The sequence below is a fragment of the Ambystoma mexicanum genome, chromosome 5q (assembly GCF_040938575.1).
Source record: "Ambystoma mexicanum isolate Mex_15411 chromosome 5q, UKY_AmexF1_1, whole genome shotgun sequence".
In the NCBI taxonomy this organism is placed as follows: Eukaryota; Metazoa; Chordata; class Amphibia; order Caudata; family Ambystomatidae; genus Ambystoma; species Ambystoma mexicanum.
Genome location: NC_090933.1, coordinates 522,324,553 through 522,349,716, shown reverse-complemented (window position 1 = coordinate 522,349,716; position 25,164 = coordinate 522,324,553). Strand labels below are relative to the sequence as shown.

General features: G+C 50.4%; 1 protein-coding gene across 2 annotated transcripts in view; it reads right to left on the bottom strand.

Annotated features, from left to right (window-relative positions):
- The window catches only part of SPIDR (scaffold protein involved in DNA repair), a 3,076,965-nt gene that overhangs the window by 89,403 nt on the left and 2,962,398 nt on the right, over window positions 1–25,164 (bottom strand). For both annotated transcript variants that reach the window (XM_069621022.1, XM_069621023.1), the window contains one exon: window positions 13,311–13,463. In XM_069621022.1, the coding sequence (XP_069477123.1) occupies window positions 13,311–13,463 (153 nt within the window). The remainder of the gene's footprint in view (window positions 1–13,310; window positions 13,464–25,164) is intronic.

The following is a 25,164-nucleotide window of genomic DNA, read 5'->3' as shown; positions in this document are numbered from 1 at the left end:
CGCAACCGACACATACAGGCGTGCCCGGCCTGGTAACCCGAAGAAGCGGCCCCGGCGCACACTATCCGTCCCCCCTGTGCCTACGGAGCCGCCCACAGCATACAGCGATCCGCCATCGCGGCCCACCCGATACGGCTTCCTCGGCCACTCCATCGCGGCTCACCCCGGCCACCTCGGTAACAGCGAAGCCCGGGGGCTCAGTCGACATGTCTACCAAAGGAGCAAGGGCTAAGCAACGTCAGACCACCATCGACACGTTCACGGCGGCGGGGCCCACAGCGCCAGATAACATGAGCGAGACTCTTGCTGCAGACCTACCCGACCCCTTGGGGCCTTCAGCGGAACCTAGTAACACACAGATCCTTGAAGCTATCAAACTTTCCCAGGCTGCCGTGGAGCATAAAATAGACGCTGTCGCCATAGACTTGAACCTCCTGCGCCAAGACGTCCGATCCCTGGCCGGCAGAACAGAGGTGCTGGAGGCCCAGGTCCGCGAGAACACGGAAGCTAAGACAGTGCTCCTCAAAGATGTCGATGCACTTCAACAAAAAGTTAAAAACCTAGAAGACAGGGTCGAGGAGGCAGAGGGGCGCGCACGCCGCAACAACATTCGCCTCCTGGGGCTCCCGGAGGGCATCGAGGGATCGGACCCCACGAACTTCGTAGAGAATCTCCTGATACAGGAGATTGGAGCAGAAAAACTCTCTCAGGGCTTTGTAATCGAAAGGGCTCACCGATCCCTCACATCGAAACCCCCTCCTGGCAGCCCACCCAGACCCGTGATCGCAAAAGTACTTAACTACAGAGACCGGGAAACCATCCTCACCTTCTCGCGGTCAGGCGGCCAGATCTGCAGGGGTTCAGCCAAGATATCCATCTACCCTGACTATACATTTCAGGTTCAAATGAAGAGGGCACAGTTCATACACACCAAAGCAAGACTGAAGGCTGCAGGCCTACGCTACATGCTCCTCTACCCCTCCAGATTGAAGGTGATACGAAACAACAGAACTCACCTCTTCGATACTCCGGCAGAGGCCCGAGACTGGATGGACAGGGAGCAGATCCCAGAGGTCGAAGTCAGGAAACGACAACCCCGCTGAGCCCCGTCTCTCAGGGCCCCGGTGCCTTTCGGAGGCCCCACCATGGAACGGCCACTTACGCCGCAGCTGACCGGATTTCATAACACGAGGCGCCCGGACGAACACTCTCCTACCCCTGGAAGTTCTTTCTTGTTAAGGGTACTCATTACCCGCCCGTAGGGCACCATGCGACCGTCCTTCGGTCTAAAGGAGCGGAAACGGGTCTGTCATAGTGAGGAGCTCCTCACTCGACCTGGTTTATGTTGGGGAAGTTCACAGTTACGGGGGGGAGGGATAGGGGAAGTTGGCACAGTTGTTAAGTGCCCGAATCAGGGACAACCAAGACCACCAACATCCATTTCAGTCAGCACGGACGAGGCACCTACCCTCCGCTGGATAGGCTGGCAGTCACTGAAGCAGAAGTTCAGGGGTGCAAGTAACCCGGCTGAGACCCGCATGCACGAATCTCCAGGAAACCACAAGACCCCCACGATCCTCCGGCCACTGGTGGTGCTCCCGGGGGCGTTGGACATAGCCACCAGAATCCCAAATCTCACATGGCCGATTCGTTGAAAATCCTGACGTGGAACGTCAGAGGCATGAACAGCTTCGTGAAACAACGGCGCATACTCTCCTATATTAAAAGAAGCAAAACCAAAATAGCCCTGCTACAAGAAACACACCTTACATCGGACAAACTGAAAGCATTGGCAAAGGCCTGGCGTGGTACCCTGGTAGGTTCCTCCTACTCCTCCTACGCCAGGGGTGTCCTGATCTGGGTGGACCCCTCTGTCCCCTTCCGGTTGGTCGGCTCCAAAGCAGACAATGAGGGCAGGATGGCAATTGCATGTGGCACCATTGAAGGGAGAGAGGTTTGTCTAGTCAGCACTTATGCACCCAACCATGATGCAACCACCTTCTTCCACTCCCTGTATCCACGCCTCGGCCCTTACAGGGACCAAACCATGATATGGGGGGGCGACCATAACTGCACCTTAGACCCCCTGAGAGACAGGTCGGACGATAAACATACACGCCCTTCCCCGCCTGCCAAAATTCTGTCAAGGTTGATACAGCAGTTACAACTCCGAGACTTGTGGAGAGAACAGCACCCAGATGCACGTGTGTTCTCCTTTTACTCCCCTCCTCACGCAGTCCACACTAGGATAGACTACCTTTTCGTGAGCCTAGAACAACAGGCAACGTTCGGCGGTGCTCAGTACCAGCCCAGAGTACTGTCCGATCATTCCCCACTAGTAGCCACCTGGGAGATCTACCCGCCTAGACCCCCGGTCCCCACCTGGAAACTTAGGGCTGAAGCTCTCCTAGACATAGCCCTTCGCGAACACATTGCTGATAGGACTGAAGACTACTGGGAAAGGAACCTCAACAGTGTTAAACACATAGGCACCGCCTGGGAGGCATACAAGGTGGTCCTGAGAGGGGAGATGATTGCAACCATGGGCGGAGCACTGAGGTCGATTACTTCCTCCTTAGAACATGCAGAGAATGAGTTGGGGGAGCTCGAAGGCAGACTAGACCCATCCCCAGAACATTTACGGAAGGTGATTGACCTCAAACAAACCTGTCTCACGCACTGGGAGTCCCTGGGTAGGCTGAGCTATGCCAAACACACTGAACGTACCCACGCTCTAGGTGATAAACCTGGTAAACTCCTAGCTTGGCTGTACAAGAGAGAAGCCCCCAGAACACCCATTTGCCAAGTACTCAAACCAGATGGCTCCCTAGTGCACACCCAGACTGAAATTAATTCGGTGTTCTCTGACTTTTACAGCAATTTATACGCCGAACCCCCACCCGTGGACGTCTCCGACATAGAGGACATCCTGGACGACATAGATCTCCCCAGGCTAGAGCCCCATATGACGGACGCCTTGGACGAACCCATCACCCCAGATGAGGTCAAGGCAATCATTAGGTCACTCCCAACCGGTAAGTCCCCAGGCACTGATGGCCTCCCTGGGGAATTTTATAAATTGTACGAGGAGACCTTGGCCCCACTGTTGGCACAGGTGTTCAACGAAGCCTACGAGCGGGGTGCCCTCCCCGACTCCATGAGGGAGGCGGTGATTGTCCCTCTCCTGAAACCCGGGAAAGACGGATCGCACTGCGGCTCATATAGACCCCTCTCCATGTTAAATGTCGATTGCAAGATCCTAACCTCCCTGCTAGCTAGTAGACTGCGAAGGGTAATTCCCCACCTGATCCACCAGGACCAAACGGGTTATGTGCCCGGTCGCTCCATAACAGAGAACCTGCGTAGGTTGCACCATATTATGTACAGCACGGAGCAGAGGCCTCAGAAATACGCGGTGGCGTCACTAGACGCCACCAAGGCCTTTGATTCAGTGCGTTGGGAATGGCTTTATGCCACTATGGCTAAAATGGGGATAGGACCTGCCTTCCTGAAATGGACCCGGCTAGTCTACACCAACCCCACCGCTAGGGTGCGCACGAACAGGACCTTCTCAAACAAATGGGCGTTACATAGAGGCACTCGCCAGGGCTGCCCACTCTCCCCGATGCTATACATCATCGCCACCGAACCCGTAGCCACGTACCTTAGGCAGGAATACGGAGATGGGGGTATTGTAATCGACGGAGTGACCCACCTCGTCTCTATGTATGCGGATGATACGCTATTGTTCTTACATAACCCCGAACACCTCCTGCCCTACATCCTAGAAACACTGGACGGATTCAGTAGATACACGGGTATCCGTATTAACAAAGATAAGTCCTGCCTCTACCCGCTTGCCGCCCTACATAAAGATGGCCCTGGATCCCTCCCCTCCCTTGATCTGGAATGTCAAGCGACCTCCTTTAGATACCTGGGAATCACCATACACCGGGACCCATTCACGGAACATACACTTAATACGGTGAGAGCCAAAGACGCTCTAGAAAAATCTATGGAATTCTGGGGTAAGCTTCCGCTCTCGATGGCCGGTAGGGCCGGTCTACTCAAAATGGTTGCTCTCCCCCGCCTACTATATAACTTTACAAACGTTCCCTACAATATCCCCCCCTCCTTCTTTAAAAACATAAACAAACTATGCAGACGGTTCCTTTGGCAGGAGGGCAGACACAGGGTGGCGCTGGACACACTCCAAAGACCTTACGAGAGGGGAGGAGTTAAGGTCCCTAATTTCGAATTGTACTACCTGGCGAGCCAGCTAAGGCAAGTGATGCGATGGATGGCCGATGAGACCTCCTCGGACACTCGGCTCCTCCAACCTGCATTACCCTACCTCCTCCTGAGGGACCTACTGTGGGCACAGGGCAGATTCACACAGCCCCTTCCATACTTAATTAGACTTGGTATAAAGCTCTGGAACAGAGCGTGCAAAACTGTGGGGCCAGCTGATCCTTTCTCACCTCAAATCCCTATAGCAGCAATTATGGCTCATCAGCCATGGGGCTTTCACGAATCACGCACCCAATGGGAACCTTACGGAGTGGCCACCCTGGGAGACTTAATGCGGGATGAAGAGATCATGCCCTTTCCTGATCTCGCTGAAACTACGGGATTACCCGCTGGCCAATTTTTGCTCCATGGGGCAGTGATACACGCCATTAGGGTCAGATGGCCGGAGGCTACCACCCCCATGACGGAAAATACGGTCATAGAAACACTATTGAACACAGCCGAGGGCGGCCATGAAACCTCGCGATTGTACGAAACCCTGCTCCAGGGCACGACTAACACCGAGCTTAAATGTAGAGCAAAATGGGAAATCGAATTTGGCTTAGACTTCACGGATGCCGAATGGGAGAAAATAACCCATTACCATAAAAAAGTCTCCAGGAATGCCCGATTGCAACTCATTCAACTGTACATCACTAACAGAGCCTACCTAACACCAGAGGCTATATCTAATTTCAGGGGAGCCGAGGTCCAGCTATGCCCCAAATGTAGGGAGCCGAAGGCGGGTATGACGCATATGTTCTGGGGCTGCCCGGAGATACGCCACTTCTGGACACAGGTTCAGGGGAGGGTGGCGGATGCAGACATCGAGCTAGAGGTGAACTGCCCCGCAGTATGCATCCTGGGCAGATGCAAACGCAACCACAAAAACAAACCTCTGAACAAGCTCAAAGACTTGATCTACATAACTGCGAAGAGGCGCATAGCCATGGGATGGAAGAGCCCTAGGGCCCCGCATGAGGCATTGTGGTGGGGGGACCTGACTAAATGGATAACGGCGGAGACTGGCGCGTGGGAAACGGCAATCCTTGAACAAAGGCTAGACTCCAGCGGAGAACTACAACGCTGGGTGGCCTTGACTGAGCCACTTCTGCATCCTAATAACTCTGACGATGCCTCGGATGGATCGGACTTCCCTAGCCATCAATCTGGCCTATCGTAATGGGACAATAATGTTTACTTGGTCTTGAGTTGGGGGGGTGGGGGAGGGAGGGTTACGTTACTTTCTGATTATTCGTCTGATACTCAAGCGATGTATACTTGTTTTTGTTAATCTGTTAAAACCAATAAATACATTTAAAAAAAAAAAAGACTTGTGGAAACATGTAGGGAGGTTTGCAGCAGAGGGCCTGCAGCTCACCTACCCATATGGCTGAAGTGATGGCAAATAGAAATGCCTTTTTCCAGGAGAGAAATTTGTAAGGGGCTCTGTGAAGAGGCTCGAATTAAGGGCCCATTAGCTTTGAGAGGACCACATTGAGTTCCCAAGTTGGAGCAGTGGCTCGAATCGGGGATACCACACAAAACAGCCTTTCGAGAAATTCCTTCACCGAACTATGTGACCCAAGGAAAGTTTGATTTGAGGTACACGTCATGTATGAAATGGCTAACTGCACCTTGATAGAGTGTGCCAAGCCAGCTTTTGCTGAAGACAGGTAATATGGCAAGACCTGAGCAGCTTGAACCTGTAATGGATCTAGGTGTGGAGTTGCACACCATATGGTAAAGCCTTTCCACTTGCTCCGACAGCAGGACAGCCTACATGGTGCTCTTGCCCTGACTAGCATTTGTTTGCAGTCTGGAGGCAGCAGAATGCTTCCAAATTCTAGGGCTGCAAGAGACAAGCTGTCAAGTTGAGGGATGCTGGGTCGTGATGCAGAACTCACCCGGTGTCTCTGGAGAGCAGGGCGGGAAGAGGAGACAATCTGATGTACCGAGCCTCTGACAGGTGAAGCAGGTCTAAGTACCAAATCTGCGATGGCAATGCTGGTGCCACCAGGATCATCGTGCAGTGGTACTGCGTGAGTGTCCTGAGAACTCGAGGTAGCAATGGGATTGGAGGCAAAGTGTAAAGGAACTGTCCCTCCCAGTGGAATGAGAACGCATCCCCCAGGCTCTCCCCTGGGCAAACTGACTTGCAAACTAAGTCCATTGTCTGTTGGTCACTGGAACAAACAGGTTGATCCCCAGATTCCTCCACTTGGAGAAAAGAGAAAGAACTTGTCTCTGGTGAAATTCCCATTCATAGCAGGACCTGAGTTTCCTGCTGAGCGAATCTGCAATCGTATTGTGGATCCCTGGAGATGGAAGGGGATGATCAACATGCTGTGTGCCAGCGCCTATTTCCACAGCACCTGCGCATCAGCAGACAGAATCGGAGCGGGTCCCCCCCGCATGCAGATATAGAACATGGTGGTGGTGTTGTGAGGACCACCATGTTTTGCAGCTGGGGTTTGACTGCCTCCAGGGTCCAGAATACTGCCCTCAACACCTGGACATTGATATGAAGGGCTTTTTCTTCTGGTAACACACAGGCCTCTGGCGTGGAACTGTCATGTGTGGGCTCCCCAACCACCCAGGGAAGCATTTGTGGTAACTGTGACCTGATGCATTGGCAGGAGAAAGGAGGCTCCTTGAGTGAGGTTGGAACGATGCCTGCACCCTTGGAGAACTTGGCAAAAGGGAACTCACAGGGTTGCACTGGAGACGGCAATGGTGCAGCCGGCAACCTGTGCTGGGGCCGCCGAAAGTAGGGTCTGTAGTATGGATAGTATATCCATTGACAACTCTTGAGCTAGAAGGTCTGTCCTTTGATACAGGAGGCCTTCGAGAAGGTTGAGGTGCCACTGGAGGGACTTAGGTGGGACCTTGAGGTAGAGGAAGGCCTTGTTTTGGTGGACCTGGTAGAGGCAAGTTAACAACAGGAGGCACAGCTTCTCTTTCCTCATTTTGTGAAGACACCACCCCAGGAACGTCCATGTCCGATTTAGACAAAAGGTGTTTTCAATAAGATCACAGATTCATCTTTAAGCCTGTGCGGTTATTCTGGGTAGGATGCACGCCCTCCTCTCTTGGTATTTTTGTCAGGCTGCAGTCATTATGGCCTCCTAGCTAAGGATTTCGACAAGGATGCACTACTTAAGTGGGTGCTGGTAGCCTTACAGCTACTATGGCCAGCATATGGACAAGAGACTCAACAGCCTACTCAAATGCTACACCTTTTCAAGGCCAGGCTTCGGGCCAAGATTCTTTAGCATTTCCTGCAAGTCTGGCCTGTTTTACAATGTTACTTACTTGGCTTAGCCAACTCCTGCTCTTTAACTTTCTCACTAGGTAGCTCTCCTCCTCCTCTCCCTGCTACACCACTGATAATGTTGAATGCAATTTTAACACCATCAAAGTAAGGATACTTCTGCCTCTTTTTATAGTTTGTCTTTGGTAGTGATTACTTTAAGGAGTACTCTGTTCCAGCCTCTGTGCTCTGTCCTTGTGGCATGATCCTGAAGACCGAGGACTCAAAAAGCGTACCCGCCATGTGGGTATCAAGCAAAAGCGTCATGGTTGCTGAGCACTCCAAAGTCTTTGCCAGTAATTCTGCGGGTAAGTTTGTTCACTCACAGCCAGCTCGTGGGCGTGGAACGCATATGATTTGTCTGCTTGTTTTTCCTTGCCAAGATGTATTTCTCATTGAGCTCTGCTCTGCGGGTGATGCAGAAACTTGCATACCCGACATAATCCAGTTTCCCTACTCAATCCATGGGAAGGCCTTGGCACTTTATGTTTACGTTGATTGTGTGTTGTATTTATAGCACACACATTCTGTTGCAGATTGTCTTTATGTGTTCTCCCCTACCTTCACTTCTCACACAGTGTGAGGCCATTGGAGAGACTGTTATTTCTCATGAGATAATTTCTGCATGAGTGGCCCAACAGCTCGTTCCAAGAAAGGGTGACTGTGGGGCATTTACTGAGGTGCCTGGGGAAAGATGGGAAGGCTATTGGGGATCTTCCCTGGATGCAAGGAGTGCATCGATCAGCTGGTGGCCACTCCTAGTCTGATTGTGCCCTGGTTGCCTGCAATCTGTATTTCACAGGTGACTTTGTCACAGTAAAATGACCACACCACCTATAACACAGACCTTTGGTGCCTGTAGTATGAAGTGGTGAACACAACTCAGTCTCACTCCCAAAAAGATAAAACATGTAATTTAAATGAAAAAATTCCAAAGAGCAGCCTTGAGAAGTGCTGCAGTCCCAGGGCGCTGCGCAGTCCGTGGTTTAGCAGGGTAAACATGGTGACGTCTGTAGGTCATTTGACCTCGGTGCCATTTGTGGAACTCTGAACGTTACGTGAAAGCAGGTCAGAGTGCAAACGCCCAGAGGCTACAACAATGATAGAGGGGCGGGGGAAGAGAGAATCCACGATGACAGCCGAGCTCAAGGTTGCAAAAGAACCAAACAAGAACGAACGAGTGTATGCCCTCCTGTCATAATGCATGCAATGGGGAAAAACAGGAAGCAAATAAAGGTTAAATTCAACAAAATTCTAAAAATCTGTACGTTAAGATTTTCTATCTTCTTTTAAAACCAACATCTAAGTCTTAAAATAAGTTATTCACAAGTGATTTGCCTGTCATACGCATTGGCTTGTGCAAGGTACTCCCATGACCAATGTTGGAGTTACTAATACAATGAATCCTAAATGAGAATTTCACATTTACATAGCACTGTGATTAAAGACCCTTGGAGGTTAACCAAAGGAGTCCTATCCATCCCTTCATAAGCAAGGATCAAGGGGGAAGTCTTGTGCCCCTTTCAAAGCTACCCCCTCACATTCCACAAAACCTTCCCTGGGAGTCCTTGAGGACAAGCATGGCTTTACGTGGCCATCAGCCACTGAGTCTCTATAATCACCATAAAGCAGGTTGTTTTGTAAGCATGAACGTTCTACACTGGCTCTTACATCCTGCAGGAAAGAGCAAACATCTTTGGAGTGGTTGGTGATCAAGACATTCCAATAAAGTGATGTTTCTGGCAGAAGATCAGGAAAGATTTTGTATGGATGAATTAAGGCAAAGTCGTATCTGGAGTCCATAAAAATCTGATGCTCTCCCAATAATCTAGCAAGTACTTTGGTTATGACACTATCAATGTTGCAACAACGGCAGCATTTCTGAGTAGATGCATATACAGGCTTAGGTTCCTGCAAGGATGATGACCCCTACACTTGCAGCTACTTTCCACCTGCTTTGACACATCAAGAGAGTGCATGTTAATATTCAGAAAAGCAATTTCTATCCTGGTGGATTAGTGGATCTCCTGCTCACCATATACCCTTACATAAGGAAGATAGATGTACCTCGGCCTCCCACCACCCCAACTCGTTGGAAACTAGTAGCCACATGACTTTAAAAAAAAGGTGTGATAACAGGAGACTCGGGGCATGAACCTCTCGCAAGCATTGCGACCCAGTTCATCCTCACCATGCAAATGCTTCTTTGCCACTGCTCAATGAGAATTGAGGCCCGCGGCACAGGTGCATTTACACTGCACCAGCTCCAAGGGGCAGCATCTGCTGGGTTTTTTCACACAATAGCTCACTCATCACTTTTTTAAGCAGTTCTTTGGTTCAGTTCATGGTTCAAAATCGCAGGTTCATGGATGATGCAGTCTCTTAGAGTCAGCTCTTGGTGTCGGACATTTGCAAAGGGATCATTCTCTGCCTTGGCTTTAAGTCAATGCTTACAAATCTTCTCCCACATAGCTGGGAATCGCCCTGATGCATGGGGTTCAGGAGATGAGCATGCTGAAGGAGGTCAGAGGCTTTGTTGTGAAATGGCAGACATTGAACAAAGCCAAGAAGGACATGTTCGAATGACAGCAACTGCTAATAGGACTCGCCAGGAAGGAAACTCTCGCTTTTCAGGCCCAATCAAGGACTGTGTTTACAGATGGGTTTCTGTACATAATCCCATTAAAGTAGACCTTCCGTAGACTGGGTCAGGCTGTCAAGACCATGTGACATTGGATGACGTTTCACTACTGACACGGATATCAGGTCTTCAGCACTTGTTTGCAGTGTATTAACTAGTTGCTTATTGGATCTGGGGTTGATCAGTCTGCCTCCAGATCCCTTTCTGATATTGTCTCTGGCGTTATTGGCTGGGTCGTGGGTGTGCCAGATCTGTGATGTCTTGCTAGCATGAGGCGATAGGACCAAGCAAAGCATAGGCCTTCGCCAGGGCTTAGAATAATTACTGGCCTGGTAAAACTGTCCCCAGGGCCATTAACACTTAGCAGGACAGGGGACATTCAGGGGTGCTAAAGGCCTTTTTTCAAAAAAGGGAAATCTGCTTTGCATTTAGCATGCCTACCAATTTCTCTTTAAAAAATCCACAAAAATGGCTGCTGGAAATAGCAAAAAGAATCTTGTTCTGAATGGCTTCACTATTTCCATTGCTTCTTTCCACACCTAGACCACATACACAGAGCCTAGATCAGCATTCCGTTGGCCCCCATCGAGGGTAGACTACGCTAATTACCTTTACGTAAGCTTCCTAAGCCAATATAATTAAATGGATGCATTGACTCCAGAAAGTGGCAGTCCCTCGTTAGGGACACATCATTCCTGGTTTCTGTAAGTTAGAATGGATGCCAATCAAGAAGAGCAACACATTGAAAGATATGTGAACAGTGCATCGGGTACTTAGTGGAACGGGAACCGCCTACCTATACAATAGGTCCATCCACTGGGTTTCTCCCAGTTTGCTAAGCCACCCTGGGTAGAGTTGTCATTGCTCCCAAAAAGTCGCATACGGCATATGGATGACCATCATATCAGTTCCCATATCAGAAAACACTCGCCTTGGAACTCTGCGGCACACAGGATCATCTTTCACTCAGGAAGAAACTCCAAACACTGATGTTCCCCCAGCAATTTGTTTTGTATTCAATACAATCAGTGGCAAGTAGTAGTCCTCTTCATGGCCACAGAGAATTTAATGAAGCCAAGAACAAAGTTTCACCAGAGGAAATCTCCAATTGACCAGAATCATTTTTGAGAAAGCCTAACAAGCTGCGGGGAAACAGTGTGTTTTCTCAATCACTAATGTTTATGCAATCAACACTTTTCCCTCCATTTGCAACTAACTTGCATGATGTGTGCCGTTTTTTTAAATCCAAAAGCATCCATTGTTTGGACAGTAGGGTCCAAGCGACTCCACCAGAGATTTCACGGTGCTGCTGTGGCTATCCATTAGTTTAGGATGATTTAATGGAGGGTGCTAAGGAATCCTGTTTTGCAGAGGAGAGCTGAGTGGAGAAATAATGTGCTTGTTTTTAGGTTAATGGAAAATCACATGAAAATAATAAGGGGGATGTCAAAGCACCCCTCGCTTTTATTGTTGTGTTTGTCGGGATGAGATGGAATCGCCACCTCCAATGAACGGCACGACTGCTCTTTTTGGTAGATTCGACAAGTCAAGAAACTGCCTGATGAAAGGGGAAGTAGGAGCCAAAGGGCAGTTGCCTGAAATGAAAGGACTAACCAGTTGGTGCCCTCCTCGCAGGAGTGTGAATGAGCACAGATATGGGCACTGTGACAGTAGGATGGCCCCCACAGAGGGCTTGCTTCACTGATCCGTTTCCAACCTGAAGTCACAGGCTTGAATCCATGTAGGGACAACTCAGCCCCTTCATCTAGCCGAGGTTGATAAAGTGACTATCATTACATTGGGTAATAATAATACTACATATCATTTTAACCATGGAGCTGAGAGGAATAGGAATAGGGTATGAACTGCTATAGAGAACCATGATATCAATATCATTGGAGCATCAGGCTCCACACAGGATGGTAAAGTGAGAATGTGGCTTAAATGCCTTGAACTGAATTCTTGAGGTCACAGGAAACCAGTGCAAAGTACAGTATAGCGGAGTGACCTAGGATCGGAGGGGCAGATGCAGTAGGGTCAGAATGGCAACATTCTCTAAACACTGGAGGAACATTATGGAAAATATATGGGAGATCCTGTATTGATACAATTGTCCTAGTTAAATCACCACAAGAGTGGGACTGCTGAGATTTGAGGAAGAAAGGCAAGTTCAGCATCCAAAAACAATCCCAGATTTTTCACCTTGGCATTGAGACTGGGCTGGTACCCAAGGTAGACGAACATGAGTTCTCAGTCTAGAAAAGGGCATGACGGCGGAAGACAATGACCTATTATTTGTTCTGATTTACCTGGAACCATGATTCATCCAACAATCAAAGCCCATAATGCGAGATTTCTGCGTGTGTAGGACGCAATCCCACAAGCCTTAATCGGATAGGACCATCATCCGTGTGGTTGTAAATAGGAACCCATGGAAGGCAATGACTGCTGCAAGAGGTTGCATGTGCAGGGGCCGATTCAATTCACAACAGGACAGCTTGCTTCCAAATGCACTAACACACACTTTAGGGGTGACATGTATAACTATTGGAGCACCTGGAGACTGCCTCTGGGTGGTAGTGATGCAAATAAACATAACATAACACAACCTAATGAAAAAATGTTCCAAAAGTGCACACTCCTCAAGTTTCCTGGAACCTTTCTGACTCGGACCCACGGGTTGAAAATGAAGGGTGACAAGGCTGAGCTTTTGGGAAGCATTGGCATAGGAGGAGGAGGACCAGGGAGAGCAGGTGTGCAATCCTAGGCATCATTATGCACAGTGTCCCATAACCATTTGTTTCTCGCTGTGCGTTCTTCTTTCCGCTCATGTCCTAGCTGATTGCGGGGTTTGGACTAAAGGTAGGATTACCTGGGCTGGAGCGCGCACATACCGCGCTCCTGCCATGCAACCTTCAATCCATGTGTAAGCCAGCCCCACCTGAGAAACATGCAGATGCCATTTAGAGCCCCACCCCCGGGTCTCAAATGACCCATGCGCTTGTAATGCGTGTAATATCAGCTTTCAGCGGCGCGCATTCCTCAGACAGAAGAGTCAATACACACCTTGAACACGGCACAGTGAGTTGGGCAGAGTGCTAGAATCCAGCTCGTCGAGTTTGACAGGGCCAGGCAGTTCACTTAGGTCAACGGCAGTGGCAGGGCACAATGGCGGCTTTTGTGCTGAAAGAACAGTGCGTTCAACGCAAATAATCCGACCTGCCAACAAAGACATTTTAAATTGCAGCAATAAAGGAACACTTCCACGGTGCTGATAACAAACATCAATGCATACAATGTTTTCAGAGTACAAGCCAGCAGAGGGTGCGGGGAGGAGATGCACACCATGTTTCCTGAGTGCAAACCAGCGCAGGGTGCGGGGAGGAGATGCACACCATGTTTCCTGAGTGCAAACCAGCGCAGGGTTCGGGGAGGAGATGCACACCATGTTTCCTGAGTGGAAACCAGCGCAGGGTGCAGGGAGGAGAGGCACACCATGTTTCCAGAGTGCAAACCAAGGGAGGAGATGCACACCATGTTTCCTGAGTGCAAACCAGCGCAGGGTGCGGGGAGGAGATGCACACCATGTTTCCTGAGTGCAAACCAGCGCAGGGTGCGGGGAGGAGATGCACACCATGTTTCCTGAGTGCAAACCAGCGCAGAGTGCGGGGAGGAGATGCACACCATGTTTCCTGAGTGCAAACCAGCGCAGGGTGCGGGGAGGGGATGCACACCATGTTTCCTGAGTGCAAACCAGCGCAGGTTGCGGGGAGGAGAGGCACACCATGTTTCCAGAGTGCAAACCAAGGGAGGAGATGCACACCATGTTTCCTGAGTGCAAACCAGCGCAGGGTGCGGGGAGGGGATGCACACCATGTTTCCTGAGTGCAAACCAGCGCAGGGTGCGGGGAGGAGATGCACACCATGTTTCCAGAGCACAAACCAGCACAGGGTGCGGGGAGGAGATGCACACCATGTTTCCTGAGTACAAACCAGCGAAGGGTGGGGGGAGAAGATGCACACCATGTTTCCTGAGTGCAAACCAGCGCAGGGTGCGGGGAGGAGATGCACACCATGTTTCCAGAGCACAAACCAGCACAGGGTGCGGGGAGGAGATGCACACCATGTTTCCTGAGTACAAACCAGCGCAGGGTGGGGGGAGAAGATGCACACCATGTTTCCTGAGTGCAAACCTGTGCAGGGTGCGGGGAGGAGATGCACACCATGTTTCCTGAGTGCAAACCAGCGCAGGGTGCGGGGAGGAGATGCACACCATGTTTCCTGAGTGCAAACCAAGGGAGGAGATGCACACCATGTTTCCAGAGGACAAACCAGCGCAGGGTGTGGGGAGGAGATGCACACCATGTTTCCAGAGGATAAACCAGCGCAGGGTGCGGGGAGGAGATGCACACCATGTTTCCTGAGTGCAAACCAGTGCAGGGTGCGGGGAGGAGATGCACACCATGTTTCCAGAGGACAAACCAGCGCAGGGTGCGGGGAGGAGATGCACACCATGTTTCCTGAGTACAAACCAGCGCAGGGTGCAGAGAGGAGATGCACACCATGTTTCCAGAGGACAAACCAGAGATGCACACCATGTTTCCAGAGCACAAACCAGCACAGGGTGCGGGGAGGAGATGCACACCATGTTTCCAGAGCACAAACCAGCGCAGGGTGCGGGGAGGAGATGCACACCATGTTTCCAGAGCGCAAACCAGCACAGGGTGCGGGGAGGAGATGCACACCATGTTTCCTGAGCGCAAACCAGCGCAGGGTGCAGGGAGGAGATGCACACCATGTTTCCTGAGTGCAAACCAGTGCAGGGTGCGGGGAGGAGATGCACACCATGTTTCCAGAGCACAAACCAGCGCAGGGTGCGGGGAGGAGATGCACACCATGTTTCCTGAGTGCAAACCAGTGCAGGGTGCGGGGAGGAGATGCACACCATGTTTCCAGAGGACAAACCAGCGCAGGGTGCGGGGAGGAGATGCACACCATGTTTCCTGAGTACAAACCAGCGCAGGGTGCAGAGAGGAGATGCACACCATGTTTCCAGAGGACAAACCAGAGATGCACACCATGTTTCCAGAGCACAAACCAGCACAGGGTGCGGGGAGGAGATGCACACCATGTTTCCAGAGCACAAACCAGCGCAGGGTGCGGGGAGGAGATGCACACCATGTTTCCAGAGCGCAAACCAGCACAGGGTGCGGGGAGGAGATGCACACCATGTTTCCTGAGCGCAAACCAGCGCAGGGTGCAGGGAGGAGATGCACACCATGTTTCCTGAGTGCAAACCAGTGCAGGGTGCGGGGAGGAGATGCACACCATGTTTCCAGAGCACAAACCAGCGCAGGGTGCGGGGAGGAGATGCACACCATGTTTCCTGAGTACAAACCAGCGCAGGGTGCAGGGAGGAGATGCACACCATGTTTCCTGAGTACAAACCAGTGCAGGGTGCGGGGAGGAGATGCACACCATGTTTCCTGAGTACAAACCAGCGCAGGGTGCAGGGAGGAGATGCACACCATGTTTCCTGAGTGCAAACCAGTGCAGGGTGCGGGGAGGAGATGCACACCATGTTTCCTGAGTACAAACCAGCACTGGTTGCAGAGAGGAGATGCACACCATGTTTCCAGAGGACAAACCAGCGCAGGGAGCGGGGAGGAGATGCACACCATGTTTCCTGAGTGCAAACCAAGGGAGGAGATGCACACCATGTTTCCTGAGTGCAAACCAGCGCAGGGGGCGGGAGGAGATGCACACCATGTTTCCAGAGGACAAACCAGCGCAGGGTGCGGGGATGAGATGCACACCATGTTTCCTGATTGCAAACCAGTGCAGGGTGCGGGGAGGAGATACACAAACCAGCACAGGGTGTGGGGAGGAGATACACAAACCAGCGCAGGGTGCGGGGATGAGATGCACACCATGTTTCCAGAGGACAAACCAGCGCAGGGTGCGGGGATGAGATGCACACCATGTTTCCTGATTGCAAACCAGTGCAGGGGGCGGGGAGGAGATACACAAACCTACGCAGGGTGCGGGGAGGAGATGCACACCATGTTTCCTGATTGCAAACCAGCGCAGGGTGCGGGGAGGAGATGCACACCATGTTTATAGAGTACAAACTAGCGCAGGGTGTGGGGAGGAGATACACAAACCAGCGCAGGGTGCGGGGATGAGATGCACACCATGTTTCCTGAGTGCAAACCAGCACAGTTTACCTGCGATTCAGGAATGGTGTGCCACAAACGATCTCTGCTTATTTTTTTAATGCCATTAAGATTGAGATTCTGCTTATTGGGACCCTGGCTCCCGCTTTCCCTCTCACACTCTGGCTGCCCTCCTTGGGTCCTCTACCTTTGCCGTCCTCTGAGGCAAAAAACTTTGGGGTCATCTTCAACTCCACTCTCTCCTTCTCTCCTCACATCACAGACCTTGCCAAGAAGGCCCACTTACAGCTGAACCTCCTCAGAGGTATTCTACCTTTTCTCACCTACTGAGAGGTATTCTACCTTTTCTCACCTTCCCCCAGAAGCTCACTTTCTCCAGAGCTCTGGTTCTCTCCAGGCTAGACTACTAAAACAGCATCTTTCTCAATCTGCCTAACACGACTCTTCGCCCCCTTCAACTAATCCAGAACAAGACTGGAAGACTTATCCTTGGCCTCAAGCCCAGGGACCGCATCTCTCTGCACTGGCTCCCGGTGGCTGCAAGCGTCAAGTCCAAGACCCTTTTCATCGTCCACAAAGCTTTCTGGGGCCGGAGCCCGCACTACATCCAACTGTCCAACTTGGGAGCGTGCGTTTGACAGAAAAGTGTGAGAGATAACAGACTAAAAGAAGTACAAAGAAGGAAGTTGCGCTAGCTGCGCGGAAGAAATGTAAAGTGTAAGAAAAGCTTTTGGAATGGTGCGAAGAAGGAAAGTGGAATAAAGACTTTTTAAGAGTGCAGAGGGTGCACAGTAAAGAGAGGGCAGTGTGTCAATTGTGCAGGAAGCACGAGAAGTGTACAAGAGGAACAAGAGGAAAGCAAAGGAAAGTTGCAAGTGTGTACGAGGAACAAGCAAAGGAGAACAAGAAGGGGTGCAGGAAGCACCTGAAGGTGAAGGTTTAAAAGAAGGAGCAAGGAATAAAGAGAGGGGTTATAGATCTGAGTTGTCTCGCCTAGGAGGAGTAAAGAACCAGACGGTTTTGAAACTCTATGGGCCTCATTACAACCCTGGCGTTAAGGGGTTAACGGCGCTGTAAAAGGCTGTGGCGCCGTTAAACCCTTAATGTCAGATTCACACTTTAACGCCTGCTTTTTGCAGGCGTTAAAGTCCAACCCGCTAAGGGACCTTGGTGCTAATTACGGCACCGTAATTTACGGTGCCGTAATTAGTGCCTTCCCCATTCCCATTGAGCCCTATGGGCCAAAAATGATGGGAATGGGGAAGGGGCCATGGTGAATGGGGATTTACCGCCCCGCCAACCTTGGAATGGGGCGGTAATTCCGCCATCCACCATGGCAGAATCCGCCATGGACCATGGTGCTAATAGCACTATGGTCCAACGCCAGGGTTGTAATGAGGCCCTATGATTGTACCCCACAAGGGAAGTGTGTGTGAAAGAACTGAATCTGAAAGGAGAGGTACATCCTGACATGCTGATCTTGTGTTTTAGACCAAAAGGGTCCTGAGCTTGGGGAAGGGAACCCTGAGCGGCCTAACAAAGTGGAAAATCTATTATGTAATCATATTGAAGGAAACGCAAGGTGCATTCTGACAAAACTGAATTTTGTCTTGGAAAATGAGAAGAGCTTAACTGAGAGGAGGGAACCCTGAGAGGTCTAACAAAGTTGGAGACTTCTTGTTTTGTAGTATTGAAAGAATTGAAGCTTGGGGAAGAGCACCCTGAGAAGTTTCAAAACTGTTATATTTTTTTTGTGGTGCTTGGAACTTGAACAAGTTGAAGCTTGGGGAAGGGAATCCCAAGGGACCAAAGACGCTCAACATATTTGGGAGTATTGCAAGTGCTTGGTAGATAAGGTTCCGAATAGCCCTTTATGATTTAACTCATTTTTGTGACATTGCCCGAACCACACCTGGTTAGAAGACCACCTGAAACCAACTTTGGTTTCCTATTTTTTGTTAAACCACTGTTTCCTTCCTTCGGGATTTCGAAATTGGATCCCGGCAAAGACCGGGACCGTAGCCACCCACCCTTCCAAACCTGGGACGGGGTTTATAAAAATTAAAAAACTGTCGGGATCCCGGGAGATTTCCCGGGACTGTCCTGGGAAAACCAGGACGTCAGGTCACCGTAGTAATGAGGCCCTAAGTGCTGTCATCCCACCCACATGTTAACTGTCTGGTGCCCACCATCACTGCTCAATATACATACCGTCCACTTCCTAGTTACAATGCACATTTTCAGTGACCCTTGCCTGCCAAGATCATTTGTATAACTTTTAACTCCCAAAATGATCCCCACCCTTCCCTTCATTACCCCCTCCCAACCAGGGCGATGTCAACCCTCCCCTGCCTATGATATCCTCAAAAATCATCCTGCTACGGGACTTATACCTTGGCCTCAATGATCCAGCAGACCTACAAGCCGATAAACTTGCCACGGCCCTAGAAACCCTTGGATACTCACAATGTATCACCAACCCCACCCACAACAAAGGCTGCACTCTGAGACTGGATTGTCAACCTCAACTGCTCGCCTTCCATAAGTTCAACATTCCCTGCCCATGGACAGACCATCACATCATCCTCTTCTCCATCCCCCCAACCCAGAAACATAAACAAGTCACCACCCCTTTACCTCCTGCTCTAGCATGTAGCACATGCAAACTGACTAAAGACAACCTTTTACCATTCCTAGAAGTACCCCTACTCAGACCACCGTTCTCCAAGGACCCAAACATCCTCTCTGACATATACAACTCCACACTAACCCCAGCAGTTGACGATATAGCTGCTCTAATAGCACGTGCAGCGAAACCCATCAGAGACTCAAACTCATGGTACACCCCATAGCTACATGCATTGCGAAACAGTAAATGTATCGCCCTTACAGCCTGGCAAAGAAAAAAAGGAATCCCTGAAACTAGAACTCAATAGGTTTTCAGCCAAATACAAAAAAGCTATCTCCTTAGCCAAGCCCGCCTCCTTCAACACCAGGATTGCCAACGCAAAATCAGACACCAGGGAAATTCAGTGAACTCAAAGCTGTAGTTCCTCCCGCGCATTCCTTCACCAAAGATGAAACCTAGTGCTCCAACAGCCAATCAGCCATGCTAAAAAAATAGACCTCCCACACAGCAAACTCCAGACCAATCTGAACAGCCTGAATACCCCACAGTTACCACTACCACCCTGAACACACCCTCCCAGAACTTCCCCCCCTTTCACTTTCAGAGAAGTCTCTGAACCTGAAGTCCTTAGCCTACTGAAAAACCTTGAACCTTCAAAATGCAAAAGGGAACCCTGCCCGCCCACTATTATCAAGGAATGCGCAGCCACCCTTGCCCCTTTCTTCACCGCCTTTATAAACAAGTCATTTGCCTCAGGACTCGTCCCCTCACAACTTAAGGAAGCATGGGTAAGGACACCCCTAAATAAACCTTCTCTCAACCCAACTGCACCCAACAACTACAAGCCTATCACAACTATCCCATTCTTGTTAAAAATTCTAGATAAGGAAGCTTATCCACAGGTCCAACACTTCCTCGAAACTAATCATATCATATGATTTCGATAATGCAGGCTTTCGATCCGGCCATGGCATGGAATCATCACTACTTGATTAAAAAAAAATAGCCGGACAAAATCAGGGACTTAGGTAAGTCAGCCCTTCTACTCCTCCTAGACTTGATAGCGGCCTTCACCTTAGTGGACCACAACACACTCTTTCAGAACAGGCCTGTGCCACCCTCGCCATCATCCAGTGCGGAGTCCCACAGGGCTCATGCATCTCACCCACGCTTTACAATATCTTCACAAGACCACTGTTCAACATCCTTGACTCCATCGGCATAGCCTACACCAACTATGCCAATGACACACAAGTCCTACTCCCCTCGCACCGGTAACTACGACTCTGGCACCAATACCCTCAATACAACCTACTCCAGCATTCAGGTCTGGATGGATGACAACTGGCTGTGCCTCAATGGTGACACTTCGGAAATCTTTCTGGTTGGGCCACAAGAAACCCTCATAAAACTCAACAGCCAATACATTGCATTCACTCTGTATCCTCATCAGTCAAAACCACAGGAGTCCACCTAGACGCCACTCTCTGGATGTCCCGGCAGGTTAGCGCCAACTCATCCTCTGCTGCCTACTCAACCAACCAAACTACTCAATGAAGCAAAACCCTACCTGTCCACCGTGAACTGCCTCACTATTCCCAGAGCCATCATTGTGTCAAAACTGGACTACTGCAATGTCCTCTTCGCTGGCACCTCCTCAAAACCTCCTAAAAAAAACGAACAAAACTACAAATCATCCAGGATAATGCACTCGGTACGGCCTTCAGCATTTCCAAATGGGACCATAAAAGCACAGCAAGGCGTAATGCCCACTGGCTCCCCATCAGAGAACGCATCCTTTTTAAAACGCTAGCCATCATTCACAAGTGCATTGCCAACACACCCCCACCCCCTTACCTCACCAACAAGGTAACTAAGACAAGCTCTTCTAGACCCACCAGAACAGCCTACTCCCATCATCTCATTCTGCCCAAAGTCAAAAGTGCCAAAGGAGGTGGGGCTAGCTTCCCTTTTATTGCAGCCAGACATTGGAACTCCCAGCCAACTTCTCTCAGAGCTGAACCCTCTCACTATACGTTCCGGAAAGCTCTCAAAACTTGGTTGCTCACCTAAAACCATGCATACACCTTCCCCTATAGCACCCCCTTCCCCTCTCGTTCCCATGTAACTATGTATAACCCGCATACGAAATTTTACAAGCATTCTACTGTATTCTTTAACAGTGCCTCAATGCCCATGGGCTGTGGTGTGCTTTTTAAATGAATAAAATAAATAAAATAAATAAATTACAAATCCCACCAAAAACCTGGCAGAACCAGACAAAATGAACACAAACCAGAAAGCAACTTTGCATGGGGGAGCTGTTCCTGAACTTTGGCCACTCTGATACCAACACCCTCCTCTAATTGTCAGGATAAAGCACTCAATCACATTCCGCAGACTCCTTCTTGCAGGCATCAAGAAGGAGAAACCCGGTCATGGGGTAGGCACATCATGATTAACGTTGGGTACCCAGGACATTGTCTCCAACCCCTTCATTGTTCCCACAGAGGAGAGGAATGCTTGCCTCCATGTACACCACTGCCTCTTCCGGCATTGTGAATTTGTAGTTGTGCCGGGAAGAGCCTCGCAAACTGCACAGCCCTGTCCCTCAGTCATTTCATTACTCCAAAAGAGGATCTGTGCTCCATTTGGACTGCAGCGGAAAAGTCTGGGTATATATGCACATTAGCTGATTCATAGCAAAGGGGCCCGTCTCCCTAGCCAAACACAGAACCAGATCTCGGTCCCCATACTTTAACAGGCGTACTATCACTGGTCTAGGCAGGGCTCCAGGTTTGGGTTTCATTGCCATTGACCGGTAGGCTCTATCAACCACAAAGGAGGCATAGAAGGGCTGATCATCAAAGAGTTCCCTGAGCAGGGCCTCTATAGCTGGCTCCATTGGGTCCTTGCCAAACCTCTCCGGCAGCCCGACCATACGGATGTTATTGCGCCTGAACCATGATTCAAAATCATTGCATTGTTGCAGGGTTCGCTTGAGGTCTCTAGATATTGAGGATACTTGGGCCTTCAGTCCCCACTATGTCATCCTCTGCCGTCACAATACTGGACTTCAGCTCTGTCACTCTAGCACTTTCCCCTTCCATCTTGGCATTAAGTGTGGACATTTTAGGGGATGAGATCATCCAATTTCCCACTGACCGCTGCAAACCCAGTTTTCATACTGTTGATCTGCCGCAAGTCTGGCATGCCTGATGCTGTGACCCCAAGGCTTCCCCCAGCTCTCTATCTGCCTCAGAAATGGGTCTATTTGCCCGATTAGCGAGGGCAAGACAACCCTGGACTCAGTGAATGTTCAATGCTCACTTGGCAGTGTAGGCAGACACTTGCTTCATAGAATTACGCAGTGGTGGTCCATCCCTGAGCCCCAGCTCCAGACAGCAATGTGCCACACCAAAATCCCATATGCTGTGCCCCAGGCCTCAAAATGTATGGGCCATGGCAATCACAACTCAGGGGGTAAGGGGTCACAATACTCAAAGAAATGTTCAGCTGGTTCCCCAGCGCAGATATCCACAGCACGGCATGCCAAGTTGGACACTTGCCTTAATCTATGTATTATTGTCAGCAAACTCTGTGGGTCCACCAGGGATTTATATGCCCAATCAGACCCAGGGATCTCCCAACACTCCTGGGGCAGTCCCCCAGCCGACTTGCGTTACTCTCCCTTTCTTCCTGGGGTTTGGGGGCTGCCTGTAATCTTCCAGTACCTCTGCCAATATTAGCTTCCCTCTCCCAGTGTCATCAGTGTGCCCTTGCTACTCCAACCACATACTGGTACCAGCAGCAATGTGTTGAGGGCTACTGCAGTGCGTCGGCGGCCAGGCCGCCGGGTTGGCTCCGGCACCCGTTCCACCTGCTGCGTATTAGAGTTGTCTGTCTTGTAATCCGGGCCTCCACCCCCACTGCAGGCCAGCTGTCCCTGGTGATCCCCAGGACAATATTCAAGTGTCCCGACACCTTTCCGGAAGCCACCAGGCACACCCAGCATCAGCTCCATTGGCTGGTGTGCTCTCACTGTTCTATCTCTCTCCGTCCAGCAGCCTTGTGACTCCTGCGCAAGTCGGCCTCCACCACACCGGCCACAGTGCGTCCACAGCCCCTAGCCTTGGACCGGGTGTTCCCCCGAACAGCCGGTGTCAGGAAGCATACTGTGTGGGACCGGATGGCCATGATTAAGGGTTTGCCGCGGCAAGTGAGGAACCGTTGCCAACGGAGCTCAGCAGGTAGCAGCCATTTTGAACAGCACCCCCTAGCTCGTTGCATGCTGAGGTGATGTGTTGCCGGGACTGGAAGGCATCTATGGGTTTGTGTGCTGCTTGCAGTGCTTGGTAGGGCTAAAATCTCCCAGAGTCTGAATTGGTATGAGGATTGAAATCATTTGTCAGCATGTGCTTTGTGACATTGCACGAGTCATCTGTGGCGTGAGTGTTTTGAAAATGGCATATACATTGATCCGTCTGCAGAATAGTAAGAAGGATTTCTTTGCTTCATCACCCGTTTCCTTGATGGTGGGTTCAGCTGAATGCGTTTTTTTTTATTTTAAAACTTTTGTTTATTGGCATAAAGGTTAAGACAGGCACAGCACAACCTACATAGCAATGAGCTGACAACATAACCGCACATTTGGCAGCACACCATGGTTAAGTTGAACATCTGAAAATAACATCGAGTGATATCGCAGCAAGGCGTCCATAAGCACACACAGGAAAGGAGAAACCAATAGGAAAAGTTAGACTTCACATGGCATATCGGGCTGACCTGGTAGGGGAGTTGGAGTCAATTCCACCTCATCTCTACTATTCAAGTAGCTACAAAATTCTGACCAGACATTTTTGGGTCGTGATGTCGAAGGCAGGGATCCAATGTATTCTTCCTCGCACATTTGTGTCCAGGTAAGGGCCTTCAGCCACATCGTGAAAGTGGGAGGATTGCGGTGCTTCCAACATTGCAATATATATCTTTTGGCCACAATAGCACTTACATTAAAAAATTTTGACATTTTCCTTACATTCTCACCTTCCCAAGCACCGAACAATAGGGCAAGTGGCTCCCTATTCACCGGAGAAACAACTATTTCGGAGAGTGCTTCTGTCACGGCCGCCCAGAACGTGTTGAGTGCGGGGCAGGACCAGAACATGTGTATGTGATCTGCTTTGCGGGATTTGCATTTAGGGCACACGGGAGTCGGGGTTCCTGCAAATGACGCAACTCTGTACGGTGTGTAGTAGAGCCTATTAAGGAGCTTAAATTGTATGCAGCGGAATCTAGCGCTAAGGGAGACCCTTCGTGTGTGTGTGCACATTGTGCCCCAGAGATCGTCTGTGATTTCCATTCCGAGTTCCCTAGCCCACGCTTCGCGTGGTTTGAGAGAGGTATCCGCAGATTTACTCAGCTGCATTTTGTACAGATGGGATATTATACCCTTGGCGCCTCCGGAGTTTGCTATGTATTGTATTTCAGGAGAGTCTGGGGGTTCAATAGGGAATGAGGGCCACATAGTCCGCACTGCAGCTCTAAGCTTATAATACTGCAGCATTTCGAGCGGAGAGCTGGAATGTTCAGGGCGCCATGTCTGAGGGGTGATAAAAGCACCATCAGGGAAGAGGTCAGCAAGGGCACAGTAGCCCAGGTTTTCCCAGTGGTGTACGAGATGTTGGTCATGCGTGGGAGGCAGTCCGGGAAACTGCCACAGGGGAAGCCACTTATTGTAAGGGTCCTGTCTTGGTCAGATCCTAGGATGCTCCTCCATGCCCTGAGCGTAGTGGCCACCGGGTCTGCCTGAGCGTCAGTTTGGAATGCGCGGTGCAGTAGCAGGGTCATGATATTAGTCCCCCCTCCCGCCAGTTTCTCAAGTTTTACATGTATGGGTGGATTCTGGAGCGTGTACCAATGGGAGGCGTGCTGGGCCTGTGCTGCATTCCAGTACAGGCGAAGGTCTGGGGCTGTGAAACCCCCTTTGTCATAGGGCAGCGTCATGTGTTGCCACTTTTTCCGGACCGAACCCGGGTGCCAGAGGAATTGTGCACACTCCGAGTGAAGCCTTTTAAAGTATTGTATCCCAGGCCAGATTGGTACGTTAACAAAGACG